At 34.9% G+C, this 22,051-nt stretch overlaps 2 protein-coding genes and 1 long non-coding RNA gene across 6 annotated transcripts in view; all 3 read right to left on the bottom strand.

Annotated features, from left to right (window-relative positions):
* Positions 1 to 1,246: 1,246 nt before the first annotated feature.
* On the bottom strand, positions 1,247 to 10,273 carry LOC107223360. 4 transcript variants are annotated; one of them, XM_015663060.2, is made up of 10 exons: positions 10,033 to 10,273; positions 9,187 to 9,366; positions 8,489 to 8,728; positions 7,384 to 7,623; positions 7,033 to 7,128; positions 6,090 to 6,364; positions 5,594 to 5,692; positions 5,170 to 5,434; positions 3,975 to 4,219; positions 1,247 to 3,772 (listed from the first exon to the last, which is right to left on the bottom strand). In XM_015663060.2, the coding sequence occupies exons 2-10, from the start codon at positions 9,325 to 9,327 to the stop codon at positions 3,625 to 3,627; spliced, it is 1,749 nt and encodes a 582-aa protein (XP_015518546.1). In that variant the 5' UTR covers positions 9,328 to 9,366; positions 10,033 to 10,273; the 3' UTR covers positions 1,247 to 3,624. The 4 variants fall into 4 exon arrangements, with proteins under 4 accessions (XP_015518546.1, XP_046589181.1, XP_015518623.1 ...); XM_046733225.1 differs by having other exon boundaries at positions 10,057 to 10,273; XM_015663137.2 differs by lacking the exon at positions 10,033 to 10,273 and adding an exon at positions 9,800 to 9,936.
* A 458-nt stretch (positions 10,274 to 10,731) lies between these two features.
* Positions 10,732 to 14,430, bottom strand: LOC124293144. Its single transcript, XR_006903077.1, has 6 exons — positions 14,190 to 14,430; positions 13,781 to 14,117; positions 13,370 to 13,713; positions 12,491 to 13,071; positions 12,097 to 12,418; positions 10,732 to 12,001 (listed from the first exon to the last, which is right to left on the bottom strand). It is a non-coding gene; the product is annotated as an uncharacterized LOC124293144 (long non-coding RNA).
* A 662-nt stretch (positions 14,431 to 15,092) lies between these two features.
* Positions 15,093 to 22,051, bottom strand: part of LOC107224190 (division abnormally delayed protein) — a 66,611-nt gene continuing 59,652 nt past the window's right edge. Inside the window, exon 8 of the mRNA XM_015664192.2 lies at positions 15,093 to 21,896. Coding sequence (XP_015519678.1) covers positions 21,757 to 21,896 — 140 coding nt within the window. The 3' untranslated portion in view covers positions 15,093 to 21,756. The remainder of the gene's footprint in view (positions 21,897 to 22,051) is intronic.

Genomic DNA, 22,051 nt, shown 5'->3' with positions numbered 1-22,051 from the left:
ACGGCCTACTTAGTGTCGCTTAACAATTCAAAAACACAAATCGCCTAGCCGTTTAGGTGATCTCTGGGTAGGAACTGGTATTCGAACCACGTTACATTCAGATTACTGTGTTTCATCTTGTACATGGATTGATCCACCAACTTTCAGCTAGATTTTTAAGATTGAACTTTCGTCCTTACAGCAATTTCAACACGTAATAGTGTATACTAACAATAAACTGTGAAAGATGCTCCAAATTGTAAGCATTCGGGCCTTACCATTCACGAGAAACGTGTCGATCGATTTTATCAAGTTTTCGAATTAAATCTCAGTCTTAAATTTTTTAGCATTTCTTATAGCTGGAATGAAAACTAACCAATGTTGTTTCTGTCAAAAAAAGGCTAATCTCTGTGGAATTCTAATTGATATCAAGGTAGATCCTCAAGAACTGCCAAAACAACAAGGTCTTTAGAAATTCTCAATCTTGTATATCTAAAGAGGATAAAAATAAATGGTTTTTATTTTCCGCCGAGTAGTAGTAAGTGGATATTTTAGTGTAGATACTGAAATTTTTAGAGTGGAATAAAATGGAATTGTAATTATATCGATATACCTATATATTCCAGATTTCGGATCTTCTGAATTATTCTCTATCCTGGAATATATATATACACCGATATAAATATGATCCCATATTTATCCTACTCTGAAATTTTAGGACATAATCCAAAATGTCTACGTTTCCACGTAATAGAATAAAATCAATTTATTTTTATCCCTTTGTATGCACAGGACTAAAACTTTCAAAAAACGTGTGTTTTGCAGTTTCTGAGGATCTACCTTAAATTTCATACTTGGAAAGTTGGGATTTTATCACACACAAAAAAAAAAAAAAAAAATTCGTATTTTTTTTTTCAACGATAGAAAACGCTCAAAATTGAAAGACAAAGGTTCAATTCGAAACGTAAACGGCAAGGCTCAAAGGCCTAAGAATAGAACGTTTTCCATGTCCGTGGTGTACACTATAAATTGCAGCCAGATTAAAAATGGCTCTGAAAAATTGGGTAGACGGCGGTTGATCAGTCGACATACACCAGACCGCGTTTGCATGTGAACATAGTTAATCAGATAATTGTTTAAACGTAAGGGAAACTGCTCTGACAATCGGCAACGCATTTTCTGAAACTTTATTTTACGACGTATTTGAAATTTTTTTTGTTGGTAAACCAACTAAGATTGATCATGAATGTGAAATAAAAAGCATTGATTAAGGGTAATCGGTATATTAAACAAAAATTTTCCGACACAACGAGATTTTGTAAACTTCTACAGGCTACAGTCAGAATTAAGTGCTAAAAATCACTGTTGCTAACAGATTTAATTTGGTAGTAAAGTTATGGAGTATGACCAACTATGGCTATTTAGCTCTTGTTAACAAGCTCTCTGAACTGGTAGTTTTCATCTTTTTTCAATAAATACGGTATTTATGCAGGATACGTAAAACCTAAAGTTGCAACTGGTAGTACTATTCTATTCGCTACCGCCATGCATACATCCAATGAAATGTGATGTAATCATTATATTCTTAGGGGTGGCTTAAATCTGTGACCCAAGAGTCCCATGGATGGGTTGCCAATGGTCGTCACGGATAAGTTGTATTATATGACTTAACAGTTTACAAGTATGAATATTACGTACAATTGATCTAGATACAAATTGTAATATATAATTAGACTTTAATCAAAAATATCCAACTTGTTGTGTGGCTGCATATAAATAAAATCAGATACATCGAGTGTAGATTTGACTCGTTCAGAAACTTATCCTATAACTAACCTGACGAGGCTAATCTTTGATTCGTCGTTATTAGAACCATGTGATGTAAATTGATCTACTCTTGACATAGAAAGAAGATGCAAAAGGAAAATAAATCCAGAAAATTATAATTAATAATAACAAAAAAAAAAAAACATCAGCGACAACAACTAACGGCTATTGTCACCACTGCGGTGACACATGTCAATGAGTTGCATAGTTGAAACCGTTGAAACGTACATGCTTACAATTTAATGTTCTGTGTGATTATTGAAATTTTCAAGTAAATATCCAATGTTACTGAATAGGTAGAAAGTTACACAAGTATACCTAGTTAAATGATATGAAGATTAATGAATATCAAAACACTTCAAAAATTATCCGTGCAATGAAATTCTATAAATTAGTCTTTAATTTCTAGAATAATCATTACAAAATTTCAAATGTGTTTGAAAAAATTTATCCTAACAATAGTAAGTAGATCATAGGCTAAACTGAGTTAGATTATGTTGGTAGTCATACTAAAACACCTGGTTGCTGCTAATTATCATCTATTGTTATTGGTCATGACAAGTATTCTGTTTACTACTTTCTAAATGAATTATTACTAACAGAAAAAATAACGGTCTTAAACTCACATGTCTAATCCTAGTCTAATTTCTGTTTTTTCATCAACAGATTGCACTTAATCATACTTATGAGTCAAGACAATGTATACAATGTCAATTGACAGATTCAAAGCACTCCCATATTTTTTTCATATCTCTTTCATGCCCCGAAATTGATAATTCAAAGTTTGCGACGTGTATAATGCAAAACAAAACTTATCTCTGGTGGGAGACAGGAAAAATGACTAAACTCATTAGCCTCTGCGGTTCAAAATAAAAAAGTTAACAGTGAATGTGTTTTTCGATTTTCTAAAACTTGGCCCAAGCCAGTATTGACAAATAATAATTGCTCTTTACGTAACCCAAATTTCGAGATCCAATAATATAGTATCGGGAAAATTTCCTTTAATTTGCTAATGATTAAATTTCAATTTGTTAATCAATCAATCCCAACTAATTTACGTATGGTTAGCAATACGGCATAGTTCAAGGAAACTTCAACAATTCTGAATTCTTTAGACACTTAGTCCTGAATGCACTTGATAATTCAGAACGTAATTTCGCTGACCCCATTTCCGACCTTATTTGCATATAATACGTATAAATTGTGGCAAGAACACACCAATGATCACCCATATACAAATACTAATTTGACCTTTTATGCTGTAGCACGCATTAATTAATAGGTATGAGCAGATCTACTAGTCCTTTTTGTTAGTGAAATACTTCTATCTAGCATATTATATTTCAGAATATACATTACGTTCACATGGCGCGGAAAGAACGTTGACCGTAGATTTGAAATGAAACTCGATTGCAGCTCAATGCTAAGGAATTGTTTGAATTTAATGTTTGGCATCGTTGGATGGCAGCTTTATATCATGTAAATTGGTTTTATAATTCTGTAATATTCATCACGTCTCTAGTACTTATGGGGGCAGCATTGTTTGACAATTAATACATATAGATTTTTTATTATTGCAATGTTATTATAGAATTCGAAGTTTCTAATCTGTGGAACTAACAGAATGCAACTGTTACTATGAGATAATTCTTGTCCGAGTTGCTGCATTATTGAGAATTCGGATTTCTAATGATAATTTAGGTTACTGTAACGATCGTACATTTGATTTCGGTTCTCTCAGTGAATACAAATTAAATCAGCACCAATGGTGAGTCATAGGATGCTTCCGGCTCTTGGTAGAAATTAAAATAGTTCACTTTAAATACTAACAGTTTCTGGTTTCTGTACGTCTGCAGATATGTGTAAACTAATTGTGGTTACTTGGGAATTATTGTCTGCACCGTTAATCTTTAAAGATGATATTTTGGCACGCTGATATGCAATCACGGTATTTAATCCCAAAAACCTGTAACATAACACGAAAATTGTTGCCACATTTATCCGCTGGCTAGCTTCGAAAATGAATTAACACATTGATCGAGATAGTTTAATTGTTTCTGGTCAAAATCCAAATTGTTCATTAATCGCGTGATATTTAAACCATTTTAAGAATCAGATTAGTTCTTTTTTTTTCACGCACAATAATCGACGGAATTAATGCCACTCACCTAATACAAACGTATATGACTAATAAAGATGTACCGGCTGCAAGCATTCTAATTATTGGCCCTTCGACAAGTTGAATTAGCAACCACACACCATAAGATGAGGCAACCATGACACTTAGAATGGCGAAAGAATGGAGCCATTCATGTAATGTCCAGCCGTTCTGCCAATGCAACTTACTGGCTCTCTCGACGTTGTATTTTGTCCCGCAAACTTTACAAGCAAGACTGTCTGCATCCATGGAACTCTAGAAAGAAGAGGATTCTCTTGCTAAGTTTGATGTAACGTGAATTTTACAAAATTGCAGGGTGTATACACAGAGAATCAAAATACCAGAAAAACCCGAGGATTTTCTTACCTTTCGGTGTAGTAGCACTCACAGTTTTACAACATTAAAGTTAGTAACGGTCAATCACAAAAAAATACAGAAAGAATTCACTATTTCGCAACCTTACAGTGATGTTATATTAGGTGAGCTGGGCAAATATAAGTATTGAATGGCCAAAGCAATAAAACTCACAATAAAAAAGTTTAATTGCATGGTGCAAGTTAGGATGCTCAAACAAAGAAAGAGATCGCCAAAAGACAAATCATTGAACTTTCCGAAATGTGGTGTTATAAGCCAATTTTGAATAGTGTCATAACCTGATATTTGTTCCATAGATTGAAAAATTAACTCTTCTCATCTTTTATAGTCCCAAGAGACTGTTAATTATTACTATCTATAAATTTATGAGATGTATCTGATGGTAAATAAAGTTTACAACATGTATTCAAATTTTTACTGTACTCTGAGATTCTCGCACAAAACATTGTATACCTGGAGTCACGCAGTATCAATGTACAATACATATAGCATTCTAAGTTTTTTCAAAGCTTAAACTGCGTTCATTGAACCGAAAGTGCAACGTTATAGGGCATTGTGATGTCTGAAATATTTGCAGAGCAAAATTCATTAAGTGTTATGTTAAGCGATACCCAGGAAAAACAAAATTACAACTAGGGAATTTGGGGAAAATCCGGGATTTTTGTGCAGTTGTTCGCATACACCCTGAATTGGCTTACCAATCTAATTTGCTTCAACTGTAACGCTCACATCATCGTATAACATTACCAGATGCCTATTATAATTGACTGAATTAAATGAAACTGACGGTCTAATTCTAGCCAATTGTAATTGTAGAAAATGTAGATTACCTCAACCAGCCAACGTCGCAAACAGTCATGGTGGACAGCGCTTACGTCTCCTCTACATTGACAAGGCTGTATTAATTGACCAGCGTCTTGCCTCTCACTGTCATAACAAATCCAACAGTCTTTTCCTCCAATTGACCTGCCATCTACATCAGTTTTCTCGAGTTTTCTATTTTCTTGCAATTCAATTTCCTTCACAGGCTTGGACTGTTCTAAATCTAATTTTTTCAGTATGCGCTTAGGATTGAGTATCCACAACTGTTCTGGACTGAAAGTTAAAGCACACAACAATACAGCAAATGACTATGTGGTTATAATACAATGACTATCGTATAAGCGATACGAAATTTTAAAACAATGATTGCACTTTTTTTTCTTCTTCGGAAAGTAGCATCACATTGCCTATCTTGGAAAAAAATTGACTCACCTCATGCAGTTCCATAATACACATGGAAACCATAGTGCAACACCGACCTCAATAATTCGGAAAACAATATCATGCCAATTTCTGCTATACAATGGAACTCTGAAACATTTACAGCAGTTATACATTTGTATTAAAATGGCAATTACAATCAATGAAAAAAAACTTCACTCTAATCTACTCTCAAGAATAATAACAGTTAAGATAAGTATTAGCCATTGATGGAGTATGTATAAATATGGTCATTAGCATTAGATATCTCCTTTGAACATTGGCAAGCTAAATTAGCAGTATCAGCAGAGATTGATTGATTGATTGATTTTTGAGAGGGAGAGAGAGAGACAGAGAGAGAGAGAGAGAGAGAGAGAGAGAGAGAGAGAGAGAGAGAGAGAGAGAGAGAGAGAGAGTGAGTTACGAAGATCAATTAAATAAAACCAGATATATGAAGAATCAGCGAATTCAATCATAAACTATCGTGCAAAGGCTACGAGCAACTCACTTTGTTTTCCAAAGTTCACTGAGCGTTTCACTGAACAAAAATCCGACAACAATGAAAAGCATAAACGCCTGTGACAGTAAACCAAATCTAGACTGATGCAGTTGAGAAGTGTTCACTTGCTGCTCAATATTGACATCGTCGGTCGATGTAGTTGGAATCGGTTCGAATAACTTGGCTGTTACTGGATCTCCCTCTGCAAATCGTGGATCTTCCGGTGTACGACTATTGGTCACAATCGAGATACCATGGTGTTCGTTCAGAAATCCACCACGAACCTAGATTGTATTCAATTTATTTCAATAAATTGTCCGTAGATATTAGTTTCAGGGAGTACACAATATGATTGAATACGTGAGTGTTACCAGTTATCAAATAAATTCGAGATACGATTTCCCAATATTCATCCATGTTTTCAGCCATCTAAGTGCGTATACTCTTTTAAAGGCAGGTTTTTACCAATTTCAAACTGACGTGATTTTACCGTAAGAAATAGGTGAAAGTACAAGGTACTGAAGAATTTTTTATCTCTAATTCGTCATGCAGTGGAATATTTATTTCCCTCGAAGTTTTGAACTCTGAGAAGCTTAGCAGTAGCGGCAATGTGTCTCAATTAAACAGGGATAACGAGCATCAATTGTGATATGATGAACGGCAACTGTCAAAACAAATAGTCGCCAAAACAGCTGTATCTACATTGGCAAATGAAAATTTAATATTGTTCCTGCCGCACTTTTGTATGCACATAGGTATGTCTTCAATTTAAAAATTGACTAATTATATTCATAGATTAAAAAGAACAATACAGTAAGTTGATTTTACGGTTTGTCACAAAAGTTATCTTATAAGTTATAACATTGAGTCATTTATCGATCTACTGTACGTAGTTATCTGGTTAACAAACGATCATTGTTTTAGTCTTTACCTGCAAAGTACTTTTACTAACCTTGAAAAACACCTCAACGCCATAAATAAGAAAGAAGATGACAACAATGAAGAGCAGAACGGCATAGCAGCCGTTGAAGATGTGCATATAAAAACCCTGTGAATTATACTATCGTCAATCCAACATACAAATTTTATTAATATCATATAAAATCATGGTTATATTTAGGACGTGAAAATTTAGAACACAAGAAATGGAACTGTTTCGAGTTTTTGTGTGCAACATGATGAGAATTATTGTATAAACTGTATGGTGAAATCCTAATTATTTAAACGTGATTCAAAACTCATTTAAATGAGAATTCATTGGGTGTTGATAAGAAATCAAATACAAAATCAAGGTTCAACGTACCTGATCAACTTGTGTGTACATTTGTGCAGTCACAAACTCAGCTAATAAAAGAGAGTAAGTGATTATGTTGAAGATGACAAATCCCAGAAATGATTTTGACAAAAATTGTGGCTTTTCCCAATGCTTGTCCCGAAGATGAAATACTTCTGCCCAAAAACAAACGATCAGTGAAGAACCACTGAGAAGCAGTGGGTAATAAGCAGATAAGAGACTCCGTGACCATCCTTCGTTAAATGTGGTCTGTAAAAAATAACATTAATTGTGAAACTGGGAGTAGGTAGGTAGTTAAAATAAAGTTTTTCAGAGCTTTCAGAATTGATGAGGTTGATTGCTCAAAAATCAATATTTTTTATTCATTTTATTACTTGATAATTGTAGATAAAGTATTTATCAAATTATTGTATGTCGTCAGCTACGAGGATCTTTTTAATAATACAAAAATAGAAAATATTGGAATTCTAAGCAAAAGCTTAGATACTGATGCTTCATTTCAAATCGCATTAAAATGTTTTACAATCTAAAAAATTCATTCGATTTCATCCTACAATGGCTTCTTTTAGTCAGAAGGCTGTTTTTTACATATTCACTGAAAAAATTTCATTAATACGTTAGCGTAGTGAAACATTTAATTTTATAACGTCGCACCAATATTCATTATGATGAACAAATGGCAATATTAAATTGACTACTAAATAAAGGAAAATCTGAATCAGTGAATTAATAAAAAAAAATATTCTTCTGAATCGAAAGAAGCGTCGTAAACTGAAATTGGACTAATCTACTAGACTTTTAATCATTTTACAGCAATATCAAATGAAGTATCGATATCTAAGTTTTTCTTCACAATTTCAGTATTTCCTGTTTGAGTATATTCTAAGAAATTTTCGCAGTTTACGAGAAAAATAATTTCATGAATAATCAATGTATGACTATCTTGGAAGAGAATTAATAAAAAGAGTCAACTTTTGGAGAACCAATTATCTTTATTTCTCAGGTAGTATGCTAAATATTGCTAATGATAATAATAGTGCCAACAGTGGTCTTTTTCCTGAGATAACAACTAAGCACTTGACTTGTTTGAAAAATGCTTTATTTCGTATCTTACCGGAGATGTGAAATAGGCGCCACGAATCATTGCTGCCAGAAACACGACAAAGTACAAAACCTTCTGCGTAGTAACTCTACAAGCACGTAGAAACGAAGGTGCCTTCATGCGTTGCCATTCAGCAACAATGCACATGACAAGTTGCACCAAACAAACAAATGCCAGAATGAAGAAAATTGTAGCGAATGCTATGTAGTAGCTGAAGTTTGGCACGTGGCATTCTGTCCCATCAAACTGAATCTAGATATGAACAATAACAGTTTCAACATCACGTTTGCTCCAGATAATCAAAGTATTTCATGTTTAACCGATGTAGGCTAAAAAACTGAACTCCAAGTAATATTTCGTCATTCAAATAATTCCTTGTCAATTAGGTCGTTGGATGAAGCAATTTTATACGAGTATTAAACGGAGGAATTAAAAATGATGATGTTGAATTTTTTTATTTTTCGATGAATCAAACATCATAGTAAATACAGCGGAATGCAAATTGCATCAATATGACATCACCCAATATGCTAAAATAAGCATTGCAAAATCAGTAAACACCGATTGCTTGTAACTTGCGCAATTATCTTCTTTCATAGAAAAAAAAGTTACGACTTGATTGCTTTGAACATTTACATCAAAAATTTTTTATAAAATTTCATAGACCCAATTGCGACAACTTTCAAATTTGTATAATAATAATACGATACCTCGCAGAGACACGTGCCGTTGTGACATTCACCATGACCAGAACAATTTTCCATACCGCAAGTATTGTTCCAGGCCATCATGCCGAACTTGACTAGCATAGAGAGTGGATTTTGGCTACTCAGTGCAATCATGCGTTCCATGATCACTGATTCTAACGTGGACTGCACGAATGCAGTCCCCTGGAAAGTCATAATATTTATGAATATTTCACTTGTATCGAACTATTTCGAATGATTCATAATTACTTGAATGTCTGCGGGACGAAACAGCAGAATTGTATGAATTTAATGAAACCCTATATACTCAAGGGACTGTAATTTCGAACAAATTGACACTGAGAAGAGTTACACAATGTTCTAAAAAAAGCTGACAAGTGATTGTGACGTACAGAGGAAAATGAGTTTTTCCGTGTATTTCTCAACATGTATATTGCGACAAATTTATTTTAGCAGTAAATCAGCAGCTTCTTCTTTTATTAATAAGTTTGAACCAGGACATGAGGATCGACGTTGGAAAAATTGATGTTAAGCATCTTAAACTGACAGCTTAAGGTAGAGAGTACGACGAATATGGTGAAAATAAAAGAATTCATCATTATAAAGTTCGACCTACTTTGAGTTCGGCGTTCTCTACTTCATGTCTAAATTAATGTCAGGTATTCATTAGGATCATATGTAATCATATAAGTAGGTTATCGTGAAACATCATACCGAATAACACTGATTTTTTACCCCACGTATATGCGTATCATGGATGTGGATTTGTGTGTATGTACATATTACCTACATATGCATGTGTGTATACAAGGAAAAATAATCGTGAGTGCAAGTTAAGTGCACACGTACCGACAGACACAATTTTCACAGTACCATCAATCAGCTGTTACTTCAATTCAATATTTTGATTATTTTCGGCGACTAGTGCATAAAATATCAGCAAATCAATTTCCACGAGATTCACACGGATGTAAATTAACGCGGACAACTAACTGACATTCACTGAAGCAATAACTTTATCAACATTTACGCGACCTCACAACTTGAGAGAATCGCGACTGGCGGATACTATCATTCACACTTCTTAGGCTACCTTGGTCGGATTTTCTAAACCTTATATATACGGCGTTTCTTACTGGCTGTACTCGGTACGAATTGAATGCAATTTCCCCAGTGCTAGACCAATAGCAGAGGCGGGATTCTAGTAAGATCGTACTTGATGCGCACCAAGCGCAGACAGTGAAAAACCCTATAACATCGGCGAGAGGTGCAGTGTTACCAGATTGTGAAGAATTTAGGAGGAATTGGAATTTCCCGGGGAAAAAAATGTCTGGGAGTTTTTTCAGGAAGAATTGAGGAATTGTCGATTTACGATTCACTCACCGATTTTTTAGTCTATACTGCCTTTATTTGCTATTTTTCTGTGTGACAAGTGGTGAGCGAAAGGCCGACCGCGTGAGGAGCGGTATGAGGTTCTATCGGTAAGGTAGGTAGAGGATTTCACATATAAGGGCAGCTTTTGTTGATAAGTGGATTTTATTTCTACATACCAATTGTATAAAATTATAAAAATTTTAGGCAGTAATTTTTTGTGGTTTAGGACAATCTAGCAGGATTTCAAAATTACTCTAGGAGCTTTGTGCGACAGCCATCCGGCACCACTGATAGGTGTTCTGTTCTCTAGGGTCTTTACTGAATGACTCTCATAGCATTTTTCAAACGAAACTGCATCTTGGATTCGGACGTTCATGACTTTCTGTTGCTTTAATTTAGAGTATCCGGCTATCTTTCCTACGGTGAACGTCAACACCTCTATAGGTAAGACCATCAAGTGTGACCCTTTCCCTTCCTCGAGGTTAACCCTTCATCCTCACTTATTTTACGTCCCATAAGAAATAGATTAGTTTTTGGGGTCGTACCGATCCCAAACGACCGAGGAGAAACTTTTGCGAATTTGACTTCCACAATTTTACACACTCCAAACGCTGAAGAGCCTGTCGTCCTTAGACTTAGTGATAACTCTTCCATCTTCTCCGCAGAGACGCTTGGCATTTCCAAAGCTTTAGATTTCGCTACGACTATGAGCTGTTTTCAAGAGCCTAATCCTCTCAGATTGACTGAGTGTTCTCACTGCCTTGGCTCAGCCTTTGACTAAAATCAAAGTCAATCCTATCCTGTTCTCAATAAAATAGCAATTATTTGATCTTTACAACCATGGAGGCCAATGAATCCTAGTTTAGATGCCCTCCCATATTGACATCCTTGGCAACTAGCATGCTGATCTAGCAGCCTGCTCAGTTGGCGATCAGACAATTGAATTGAATAACCGGATTTTTTGGGCTGATATTAAGCATCTCTTAGAAAGCTTTATCCCAACTGCAAGGAATTCTAGCATCCTTTGCTCTGGACGCCAAAGCAGAATCACTTGTTGCACTTTCGCAGATAAATTCTCGAACCGACCATGTGGTTTAGCACATATAAATTATTTTTACTAGTAGCTTTGCCCAATTCACTAATGGCAAGTTTCGAAAACGAGTTTCATTTTCGATATTGACAAAATAAATTAGATTCCGTTGAGTTGCCATGTGATAGATAGTGTTTTACAAAAGGTACAAACACATTTTGTACTCTTCAGAGGATAGAAAATTATGCTACTATCAGCAAGAGAGTAACTGTACTTATTGACATGATTGTTTAAAATTTTGATTGGTGAACTCATGGTATTTTCAAAGTATATGACAATTACTAATACCCAGGAATTTGTGGATCTCCTGAAGTCTGGACAAATTGCTTGATGTCGGAGAGTATCCAATGATTCCTAAAAAAATGTTACGAATTCGTTAATAAAGTTTGTATGATTATTTGTATAATTTGTAATTTTTCATACGAGCAAAATGTAATTGTAAATTGTACATATTTGGTGAAAGTAGTAGTTTGAAATCGATCTACAAATTGATTATTGGATGAATAATGCAGCATCAGCAAAAATATTAGATCTACATCCAGAATCAAGGATTGCACTTATTTACGTATCCGGTTACTCTTTCTGTTCTGCAACATAATCCATATCTTTAATGCTTAACAGAATATTGAACACTTCCGCACTACATATATCACAACCTTCAGGTGGTTCGATGACAGAGTACATAGATACCAACAGGTTCATTTCGACAAGGAGTCTGAAATCAACATGGTCATTTGATCCACAGCACTCCCGCATCATTCCAAACAGAAGCTGTAAAAACAAACCAACTTCTTGGAAAATTACTTACGTATAAAATACTGAGATATTATAGTGGAAATGTACCTCCAGATTAGGTTGATTTAGGCGTGCAGTCATGAGATACTCAAAATCTCATTCTTCAACAACGAAAATTCAGATTTCATAAATAGCTTTTGTTCAGAGAGATAGGTAGAGATTGTAGATCATCAATGTAGGATCCGCAAAACAGCGATAAGGAAGTGCAGTGAACGAAGCTGGATGATAATTAACGATAGATGATGATTATTAACACAATGATACAATTTACTTTATTCGATACAGTGATATGATCTGTATCATGAGAGAGCTGTACAACAGCTGAAGGTTTACATAATCTAGATAATACATAACGTTTTTACCCAAAGTTATGTCAACAGATTGAAGAGTTGCCAAAATTTGTACTTCTGGTTACGTGACAATTGCATTTGAATATTATTTTGGTTACAAAATTATACTTTATACCTGCCAAGCTAGATTTCCAGGTACCAATCACATATCGATGTTTGAATATTTATTGCATGGATGATAGCCTTCATTTCTTAACAGAATCTAATGTTGCCTTCATAATCTTTCAAATCTTTGTAGCTATTTTTAAAAAGTTGCAAAACATCCACGATGCCGAAGAACTGTAACATTTGATTGGAACCAAACGGATTCGGTAATAATGCAGTACTGATAGTAACGGAATAATAATAATAAAGATAGAAATAATAATAATAATAATAATAATAACAATAACAATAACTATAAGAATGACAATAATAATAGCAAATTTGTTCAAAGTTGTATGATTCTGAATGTTGGGCTTCTAAGCTTTAGGGATACAAGTCTATCTGGTATTTGAAAAGGAAGAAAACGCATATGAAATCTGTACAAATATGAAAGTGCAAGATTCAAGTATAGGTCTATTTTATGTCTTCTTACCCAAGCTTGGTTGTACTTTTGCTGATATGTGAAGAAATTTCTGATGCATTCGATTAAATACGGAAAGTCAGAGAAAAACCAGTGTCGGTGTGTATAGTCTACAATATCATCGATGGCAACATTTTTGTCCGTTACCCCAAATGTGTTCCACATCGATCGATTCCTGCTTGCTCCGTCTGTTGTAATTGCATTGATGCGTAAGCCAGCTTTTTCTGGTAGTATGACACATTCTATTATGATTTTGTGCACGATTGTTCCAATAGCTTCGCCCTTACTCAAAAAGCACTCTGATGTTTGTACCCATTTTCCTTTGAATAGCACCAATGCGTGATCTCCTCTTGTGCCTGAAAGTGAGTTATCATATAATAACTATATAATTTGTGAATTTTTCTTCAATTGAAAGTCACATACAACGTATATCTTGAGGTGACATGTTCGAAGTCGTTGTCTTCAAAGCTTCGAGGATGTTGCACTGAAAGCCATACGTGCCTTTAACCACTAGAGCGAGTGCTTTATGCCTCCTGACATGAATGTAGGCTTTCTTACTTTTCATTCGTAAGAGCAAACACTCGTAAATCCATTGTGTTTTATACTGTCGATCGTTGTTGCTTTTGTAATTCACTGCCGATAACCATGCTTCAACAGTTGATTGCTCTGCATCAGACAATCTTGAAATTGCTTTGAGTACTGCCTCTTGCTTGTCTTTTGCACAGTTTAATATCATTGCTTCAATCTTGGTCCTAAGCATCTGGAATAAGTATAAGCAAATGTAAGACCAATAAGGTTTCGGGGTACTTTATATAATATGATAGACTCGTACCTGCGAATGAAGCCTCTGATTTCGACAATTGACAGTTTTACACCGTCGGCGAACATTTTCTTTCAGTTTTTTTTTGTAACTTCATTTTCTAATCCTGATCTCCAATGCTTTCGTTTGATGGTATAAATAAATTTTGCACACTGAGAGCAATTTTTTCCTTGTCGATCCGTTTTACTTTCGTTTTGTTCGATTACGTAGCCCTTGAAATCCTTTTCTCTGAAATTGTACAGATGACAATACTGAATTTACAATATGAGGTAAATTTTAAGCTCATTAATCAACTATGGAGTGCTTTACATGAAGAGTTTGATTTCTTTTCGATTATTATTTAGGAGTTTATTTTCGATATATGATCTTGATCAGGTAAAACTTTAATGAAATAATGCATATGATTACCTCTCTGTTTCACATGCACCGCATAGAATAAATTTTGACACAGTCTGTAACACTTGAATGATGTCTCTAACGTTGCCCACATTGTTCACAACGTCCATATGGATTTCTTGACCTTTTATAAAAACATGTACATGAAACAACATTTAGCGCTGCAATTATCAGTTCTATTTCGATAGTTGCATTGGTTTTACACTTTGGAAAGGTAATACCGCCGTAAAATAATACTTTTATGGCGTGTTACAGTTGAAATACGTCTTCAAAAAATTTTCTATGATTTCCAACCTAATCGATCGGTGTATGAGTGTTTTATAGGCAGGATTCCAAATGATCAGCTCTGTGAAGATTTTGCTAAAATGAGGATGGAAAATAAAATATGCAAGCCAGCGGCGCTATAGGTACTGTGAAAAAAGCAGTCTTTTGGCTAAACTGCTTGTCATTGTTCTTCGCAGTCTTTAGGTAATCAACATCTGCCCGGGAGACTACAGTACTCAAGAAAAAGAAATTATCTTCGAACGTTCATGCTTTATATTTTATTCGCCATTGACTCATAAACAGTTTATACATTTTTAGGTGAATATAATATACATACATATTTGTCGTATCATCCTGATTGATACGTTACATAACGTACTCATTTTCTTGTAACGTTAATAGCAATATATTCATTTTTTTTTTAAATTTTGGTTGCTATCTCATATGCTATCCATTTGCTTTCTCAATATTTCGACCTTATTACTTCATCCTGTACAATTTTTTTTTTAGTTCTAGCATCGTATTTTGCAATTTTACGGCACTTATTACATTTATGATTCCTCACATTTATTTCTCAACGAGGGAGTCAGATTAGTACATAATGGCATGAATAATTCCGAATTCAATGGAGTGAACTTGAGAATCTCCCTTCGTTATTCGGAGAGAATTTTAAATCAACATTTTTGTAAATAATCACAGACGTCTGCCAAATGTAGTAGGCTCTTCTTTTAAACTAGCCTTACGAACAACAGATTCGTTTAAGTCTACGAGTATATACCTAGAACTAAACAACGCTACTCTCTAAAACGAAAATGTGTTGTACATTTTCTGCCACCTGCCAAATGTATTCGTGCACAATGGAAATATTGAAATATATTTCTGTAACGTGCGTGTAATCCATAATCGCCATATATATATACATATATATATATATATATACATATATATGTGCATGCCAAACAGATGCGAAGACGCAAGAAAGTATTTTCGCTGAATAACGAACCGAAGCTCGGGCTTCAGCGGCTTAATCTTCGCATCTCTTCGGACGTTACAACGTGATATTTTCATTGCTCAAAAAATGCACAACCACTTTCAAACTGAAAGGCAATGACCATCTATTTATTCTCTGTAATCCGTTATTACCTTATATACACTAAATTTGAAATGTTGTGTGATTAGTATCAATGCATGTGATAGTTATTTATACAGCCTAACATGTGTATGTTCGCAACTGGCTTCGTGGACACAAAGGTTAAACTATATTGAAGTTAGTAACGTTTACGTAACGATTCATGGCGAGGAAAAACCGTTATTTCGCGATTTTGGAATTATTTGAAATTCAGTAAACCGTTACAAAACAAAACACACTCATATTTTGAGATCCTAGTTCCTTCAAAATCATTGTAAAATTTAGAAAGTAGTGATTTTTCCCCCAATGTTTCGTTACGATTTCGTTACGATGACGTTACTATCTTCAACCTCGTAAGATTGAGGACTCCTAGTTCGCATGGATACTCGACATCTTCCGAAACATTCATGTCTAGCATGTTCTGATGGTGCCTACGGATGGTTAGTTAGCAATATTCAATGCTGCGTCATATATTTATATAGTACAACGTTTATATCTAATTCTTCCGGGAATCATGGCACATCCCGGGTCAATATAGCATCGACGCGGGTGCGTTCGGGCATCTTTCGTCATTTTCTCTGTTACGGAGGTGTAAAAAAGAAACAATGGCATCAGACACAAAGAGTTGGGCGATTCAACGTACTACGGGATTTACGATCAGGTCGAACCAGCGGTTGAAACAAAATCGTGATAAAACAATAATTAAGAAAGTTCACTCGAAACAATCTTAATAGTTAAATAGGCATATAAAAAAAAGTCCCTGTGACACAGGAGAAAATTCTAAAACGCTGAATATTAAACGTAAACACCTCATTACGTTCACAAATTCAGACAAAATTGGTCTATCATTTTTTTTACCGAAAAAACTACATTCCATGTCCGATTTTGATAAACAATAGCTCATTTTCTTCGTAAATAAATTCTTCGTAAATGGTTTCAGTCAGTTTTTTTGCAAAAATGATGTACTTAACGATAGATCTTATTCTACCAATCGACAAGCTCAGGAAAAAATTTATCTCAAGCGACTTGTAATGCTTTCATTTGTGGTAAACATACGCTTATTATTCATCAAAATCAGAGCGATTACGTGGATTTTTGGTGAAAAAATTGTATATACTCTGAGGTCGATAATACAAGAGTTTTTAGAATTGAGATTAGGTGTTTAAAATTTTTCTTCCGAATCACAGAGTTTTCAAATTATATTTAACTTGATGAGGTTTAACTACACCGTTTAAACCTTTTATTAGTCATGATTTTGTTTCGACATATGTTTGAGCTATCTATAGGTCCTATAAATCCTCAAAGACACTTCGATGAGCATGTCATTCGCCAATTCGGCGGCCTGATACTCAGCTGCAGTCCAATAAAATGTTCTATCTGAGACGGTAACACGTATTTTGCGTCTCGCGCTTTGCAGCTTTTGTATACCATTACAACTTTTAACCATGACAGCGTAGCCAGTCGTCCTGATATCCTCTGCACGATTAACGTTTCCTTTGATACAATTTTGCCGCCTCGTTCTCTCGTCATTACTGTCAGCGATAGCCCTAATACATTCAAGTAATGTCATTATAGGTCGTAACTATAAGTAAATCATTATTTATGACAATTACTTCGTTCAAATTGGGTCGATACATATTATATATCGTATGTATACATGTCATAAATATAACACATTTTCTATGTACAAGATTTTACGAACTTTTTCCATTTCACTCACAAAAGGTGTTAGTGAAACTTGTTTTATGCCCTGCATACATTTATGCGAATTTTGCATCGTTTAAAGTAAGATTTATTATTGCAACGTTCAATTTAAACACTCCAACTTCCTTTCTCGTTTGATTCACATTGGATGTAAAACCGTATGAACACGAAGGAAACTAGTAACGAAACAAAATAAAAAAAATTAACATTAAACGAAAGATGCAATGACGTGAGTGCAGTTAGAAATACGAAATGTAACGATTTAATTACATATTCGGTTAACCATTTCAATAAATATGATATTTAAAAGATAAGTATTATATTATGTTACTATAAAAGTCGTCAACATATGGTGAAGAATTTCATCACCCACGATGGAGCTCATGCGGCTGCACATCAATAATTTTAGTATTAACAATTTTAAGAAAAGAATCACATTATACATAACAAATAACCTTTGTAAAATTTATATCAACTCACTAAGCACTATAATTATTCATATTTTTTCTTGACCTGACGAAGAATCATTGTTTTACCGGCAAAGTGAAAATCATTCCAATCGTGTTATTAAATAACAGTCATCATAATATACTAAACACTAATTCTTGTAGAAATAATATAGAGAAAAAGTTTCATTTACATAATAAGTATATAATATAATGCAAGCTCAATCTGAGCGATTGTGTGAATTGCAATTAATTACAACGCATTTAATTATACGATTTCTTTCTTAATCTAATAATGAGTTTCGTTATAAATTTCATCAACTAATCTCAACTTCCACGTAATGGATTTTCGGCGTGCGGTCTGTTTTACTAACTATGCTTCATATTTGGGAAACGTGACGACTTAAATTTGGAAAGCTGACCACGTGCCCATAATAATGCTCATCATTGTCACACATCGGTAACAAAACCCTATGGATGGTGGAGGTAAGGAAAAGTATCTCAAATGGGTTTTCAATTGAAAAAGTGTCCACCAAAAAGTGACAAATAGTGGTTCAACAAGTCATCAGAATGGCGCTAATAAGCAATCAGAGTTCAATCTGATTGCCGCTTTCTTTTAAATTGCGGAACTTTAGCTTCAGCCACGCCATCTTAATTGTACTTTATTTTATGGACACTTTCTGTACACAGAGATAGTCCTCATTACCTCTACCTTTCATATGCAATTTCAAGATGACGCTCTGGTGTTTAAATATTCCGACAGAACAAATGAAATGACTATCAGATTTTATTGTAGTTCCATGGCATTCCGAAAGATTATTCGTAATTCCGATCATAATCAAAGTATTTTTAACGTGTTACTACGCTAGTAATTATATTACGGATGAATGAATGAGTTGGAGAAGAATTAGGTTTCCGCGAGCCGATGTCGATAATCGTAGTTCCAAACCAGGCGGCGCTGAGACGTTTCTGAAGAGTGCTCAACGTATGCTTAATCGCCTTTAATGAAATTTAACTAAAACAAGCACGTCTTTAACTAACATAAAGCCGGGATAATTCAGCTTGCGCCGAAGCAAAGAGATTCATAACCCCACGCATTCCTATTGGTTTATCATATCCAATTGAAGACCTTCTCGATTGTTGCAAATACCGTTTTGGATAAGAAAAGAAATAATTCATAATAAAACGCTGCCCATGTAACACTGCAACGCGTCTAACAGAAATTTTTTGAACGCTCTTTTTGTGCTGGTTTGGCAATTTTACTTTTGCGTAACCTTTACATTCACATCGCAACGTTTTCGGATTCTATAAGAGTCTATAACGCATTCATATTGGCTTTACAACGCTATTCACGCTCTTAATTGGACGTAAATTTCACCAATGGCAATCACTAACTACACAATTGTTCGTTTGGCACTTGAATTATTATTACTAGTTTTTTTTGTTTCTTTAATCTTCAATATTTCATTGTCAGGAATGTTCAAAGGATGCAAACTTCGACATGCCCATGTTACTACAAGAGTTAGTAGCATCTGGCAAATGAAAAGAAATAAGATTAAAAAATGACGCGATAAGTGCAACTGGCAGGTGAACAAGAAAAGCAAATACATGTGTAGAAAATCACACGCACACGTATTTAGCAACAATTCATTGCTCTATACAAAGTCATATTAATAGGTATGTCGTGTCAGCATAATATCGTATTGGCAATAGGTATTCAAAAAGGCACTAACCCTCACATAAACTCAAGTTAAATCTTACAAAATAACAATAATTGGTAAAAAATTCCCGGGCACAATCAGAAAATTTACAGATGACAGGAAAAAAAAAAAAAAACAACCAAGTATACATCAAGCAAGCGATGCTCACGATTCGGAGTATATTATTTTATCAGATTGATGATTCAATTCAATAATATTCGACTCGTTAGCAGATTATTCAATGATCGACATGTAATGCTTGTAATTTTCAGAAAATTATATCCGTTTTCATTCTACTTTTCTATCTAGACAGTGAATTTCGTAAATCTATCCGTTTCGCGATTCCTTAGGTAGCAGATAATTGTAGGCTAGGTGAAACACCTGCGACGTGCGCAGCAATCATTTTATCGGTTTGCCTACTTCGATATCATCTCGGATAACACTATCGACTAACAATCTCGTACGAATTTGCGACAAGGAGGCTGGAATAACATTTCGAATATGGTACCGAGACTAAATTTCAAGCCTATCAGCGACTGTCAAATTCACTGACATTATAGGTATATTGTAGAAGAATATGTAGGTATATTGATCAGTAGGCGCGTTACAATCGCTTCTTTGCCAGCACTCGCTATATTTTTCCAGCACTATTTTACCCTATGTCCAAGCATGGATCAAATACGTTTTGCTTTTATACTTATTTCGAAATATTGAAAATTTAACCACGCGATTTTCATCTTCCGGTAGGTTCTTAGCTGGTATCTACATTCTTGTTTGTAACATTCTTCCTACATATATCCGAACAATTTTTTCAACTCGAACGCATAGAATAAATTAATACACATTGCTCAAATCAAATTAATATCTATACGCAAGTATGGGGGAAAGCACATTGCACACTTTCGTTATAAAAATACATCTATTTAAATTGCGTTACAGTTAATTGGCTGATAAAGCTCAGCGGGGAATGAATGCCTCGCCGAAATTTACGTCAATGCAGAATGTCAATTTATATGCGTAAAACGATACGCCGGACACTCGCGAAATGAATAATAATACATAGCAGAAGCTTCGTCTGTTCCACAAAACAGCCGGCAGATATCAGTTGTATGTGGTGATTGATCGTAAAATATGATAGTGGCGCTATTCCGGCAATTTTCCCCGAAACGTTGAATATGCCTATGAGACATGACTTAATCTGCCACTGTAAGTGCTGGTGTTAAAACGTTGCTCGTTCTTCCAAAATCATTTGAGAATGATACCAATTTTCCATTTTTCAAGCAATTATACTTATACCGTGCAGGTATATACTTCATTGACTTACGCACAATTGTTAATATGTATGAATGCATACAGATAATGATGTAGGTAGGCATACTCTATAATTGGTTTGCACCAACCCAGCTTGAAGATAGTAAATGCCGCAAAGTGTGCCTTGGCTCTAAACTAATTGACAAGTTGAAATGCGTTTTGGCAGTATGACATAGGTAATATGCACCTAGACTCAAACATAGCCATAACTTTTTTCTCCAAGATATGGCAATCGTTATTACTGTAATTGAGATACTGATTTACCAGTTTGGTCAGCTCGAGGAAATATAATGGTACAAATGAGTTTCTACAAATAAATTACGGTTATCGAAGGCAGTCTTACGTTCAGTTCCAATCTGAGTAGAAACTCAAGAATTAAAGGAAAAAACATCATTGGAAAACTAAAAAGAAAGGAAACATTTAACTATTTCCAAGCCGGAAGGATAAAACTTTTCCACAGGCCTTTTTTCTCAGAATCCGCCAAAGAGAGGTAGTCAAAATTTGACCCGTTTCCGATGCTTTATTTCCCCTTGCTCTGCCGTTTTTTCTCTTTCTACCTCTTCCTTCACCCGAACATTTTTATCACATTTATCAACATTCGTCGAGTGATCCGACGAGGATGGTGCATTTTAAGCAAAGATTGAAAAACGCATAACGAGAATAACAGAACAAAGAAGGAAGGCTGGCGACATATTATGAGCGACCGCTGCGGCTCTATCTAAGCCATCATCCATCGCAGTTCTTACATCTCCGTTGTCGCTCGATGAGTCTGAAACAAGAAGAGTCGAATGCATTGATCAATGCCTGGGAGGTGGACGGTTCAACGGATTAAAATTCATAGAGCGGTAATTCGTAAGTATAGAGTTATTATAGCTCGTGGCTTGATCAATCGACTTTGCTGGATGGTTCCTTCCGTGTTCCGCT

This window comes from Neodiprion lecontei, chromosome 2, assembly GCF_021901455.1.
Source record: "Neodiprion lecontei isolate iyNeoLeco1 chromosome 2, iyNeoLeco1.1, whole genome shotgun sequence".
NCBI classification, from domain to species: domain Eukaryota; kingdom Metazoa; phylum Arthropoda; class Insecta; order Hymenoptera; family Diprionidae; genus Neodiprion; species Neodiprion lecontei.
Note: the sequence above shows the minus strand (reverse complement) of the source record. Positions and strands in the feature narration are given on the sequence as shown.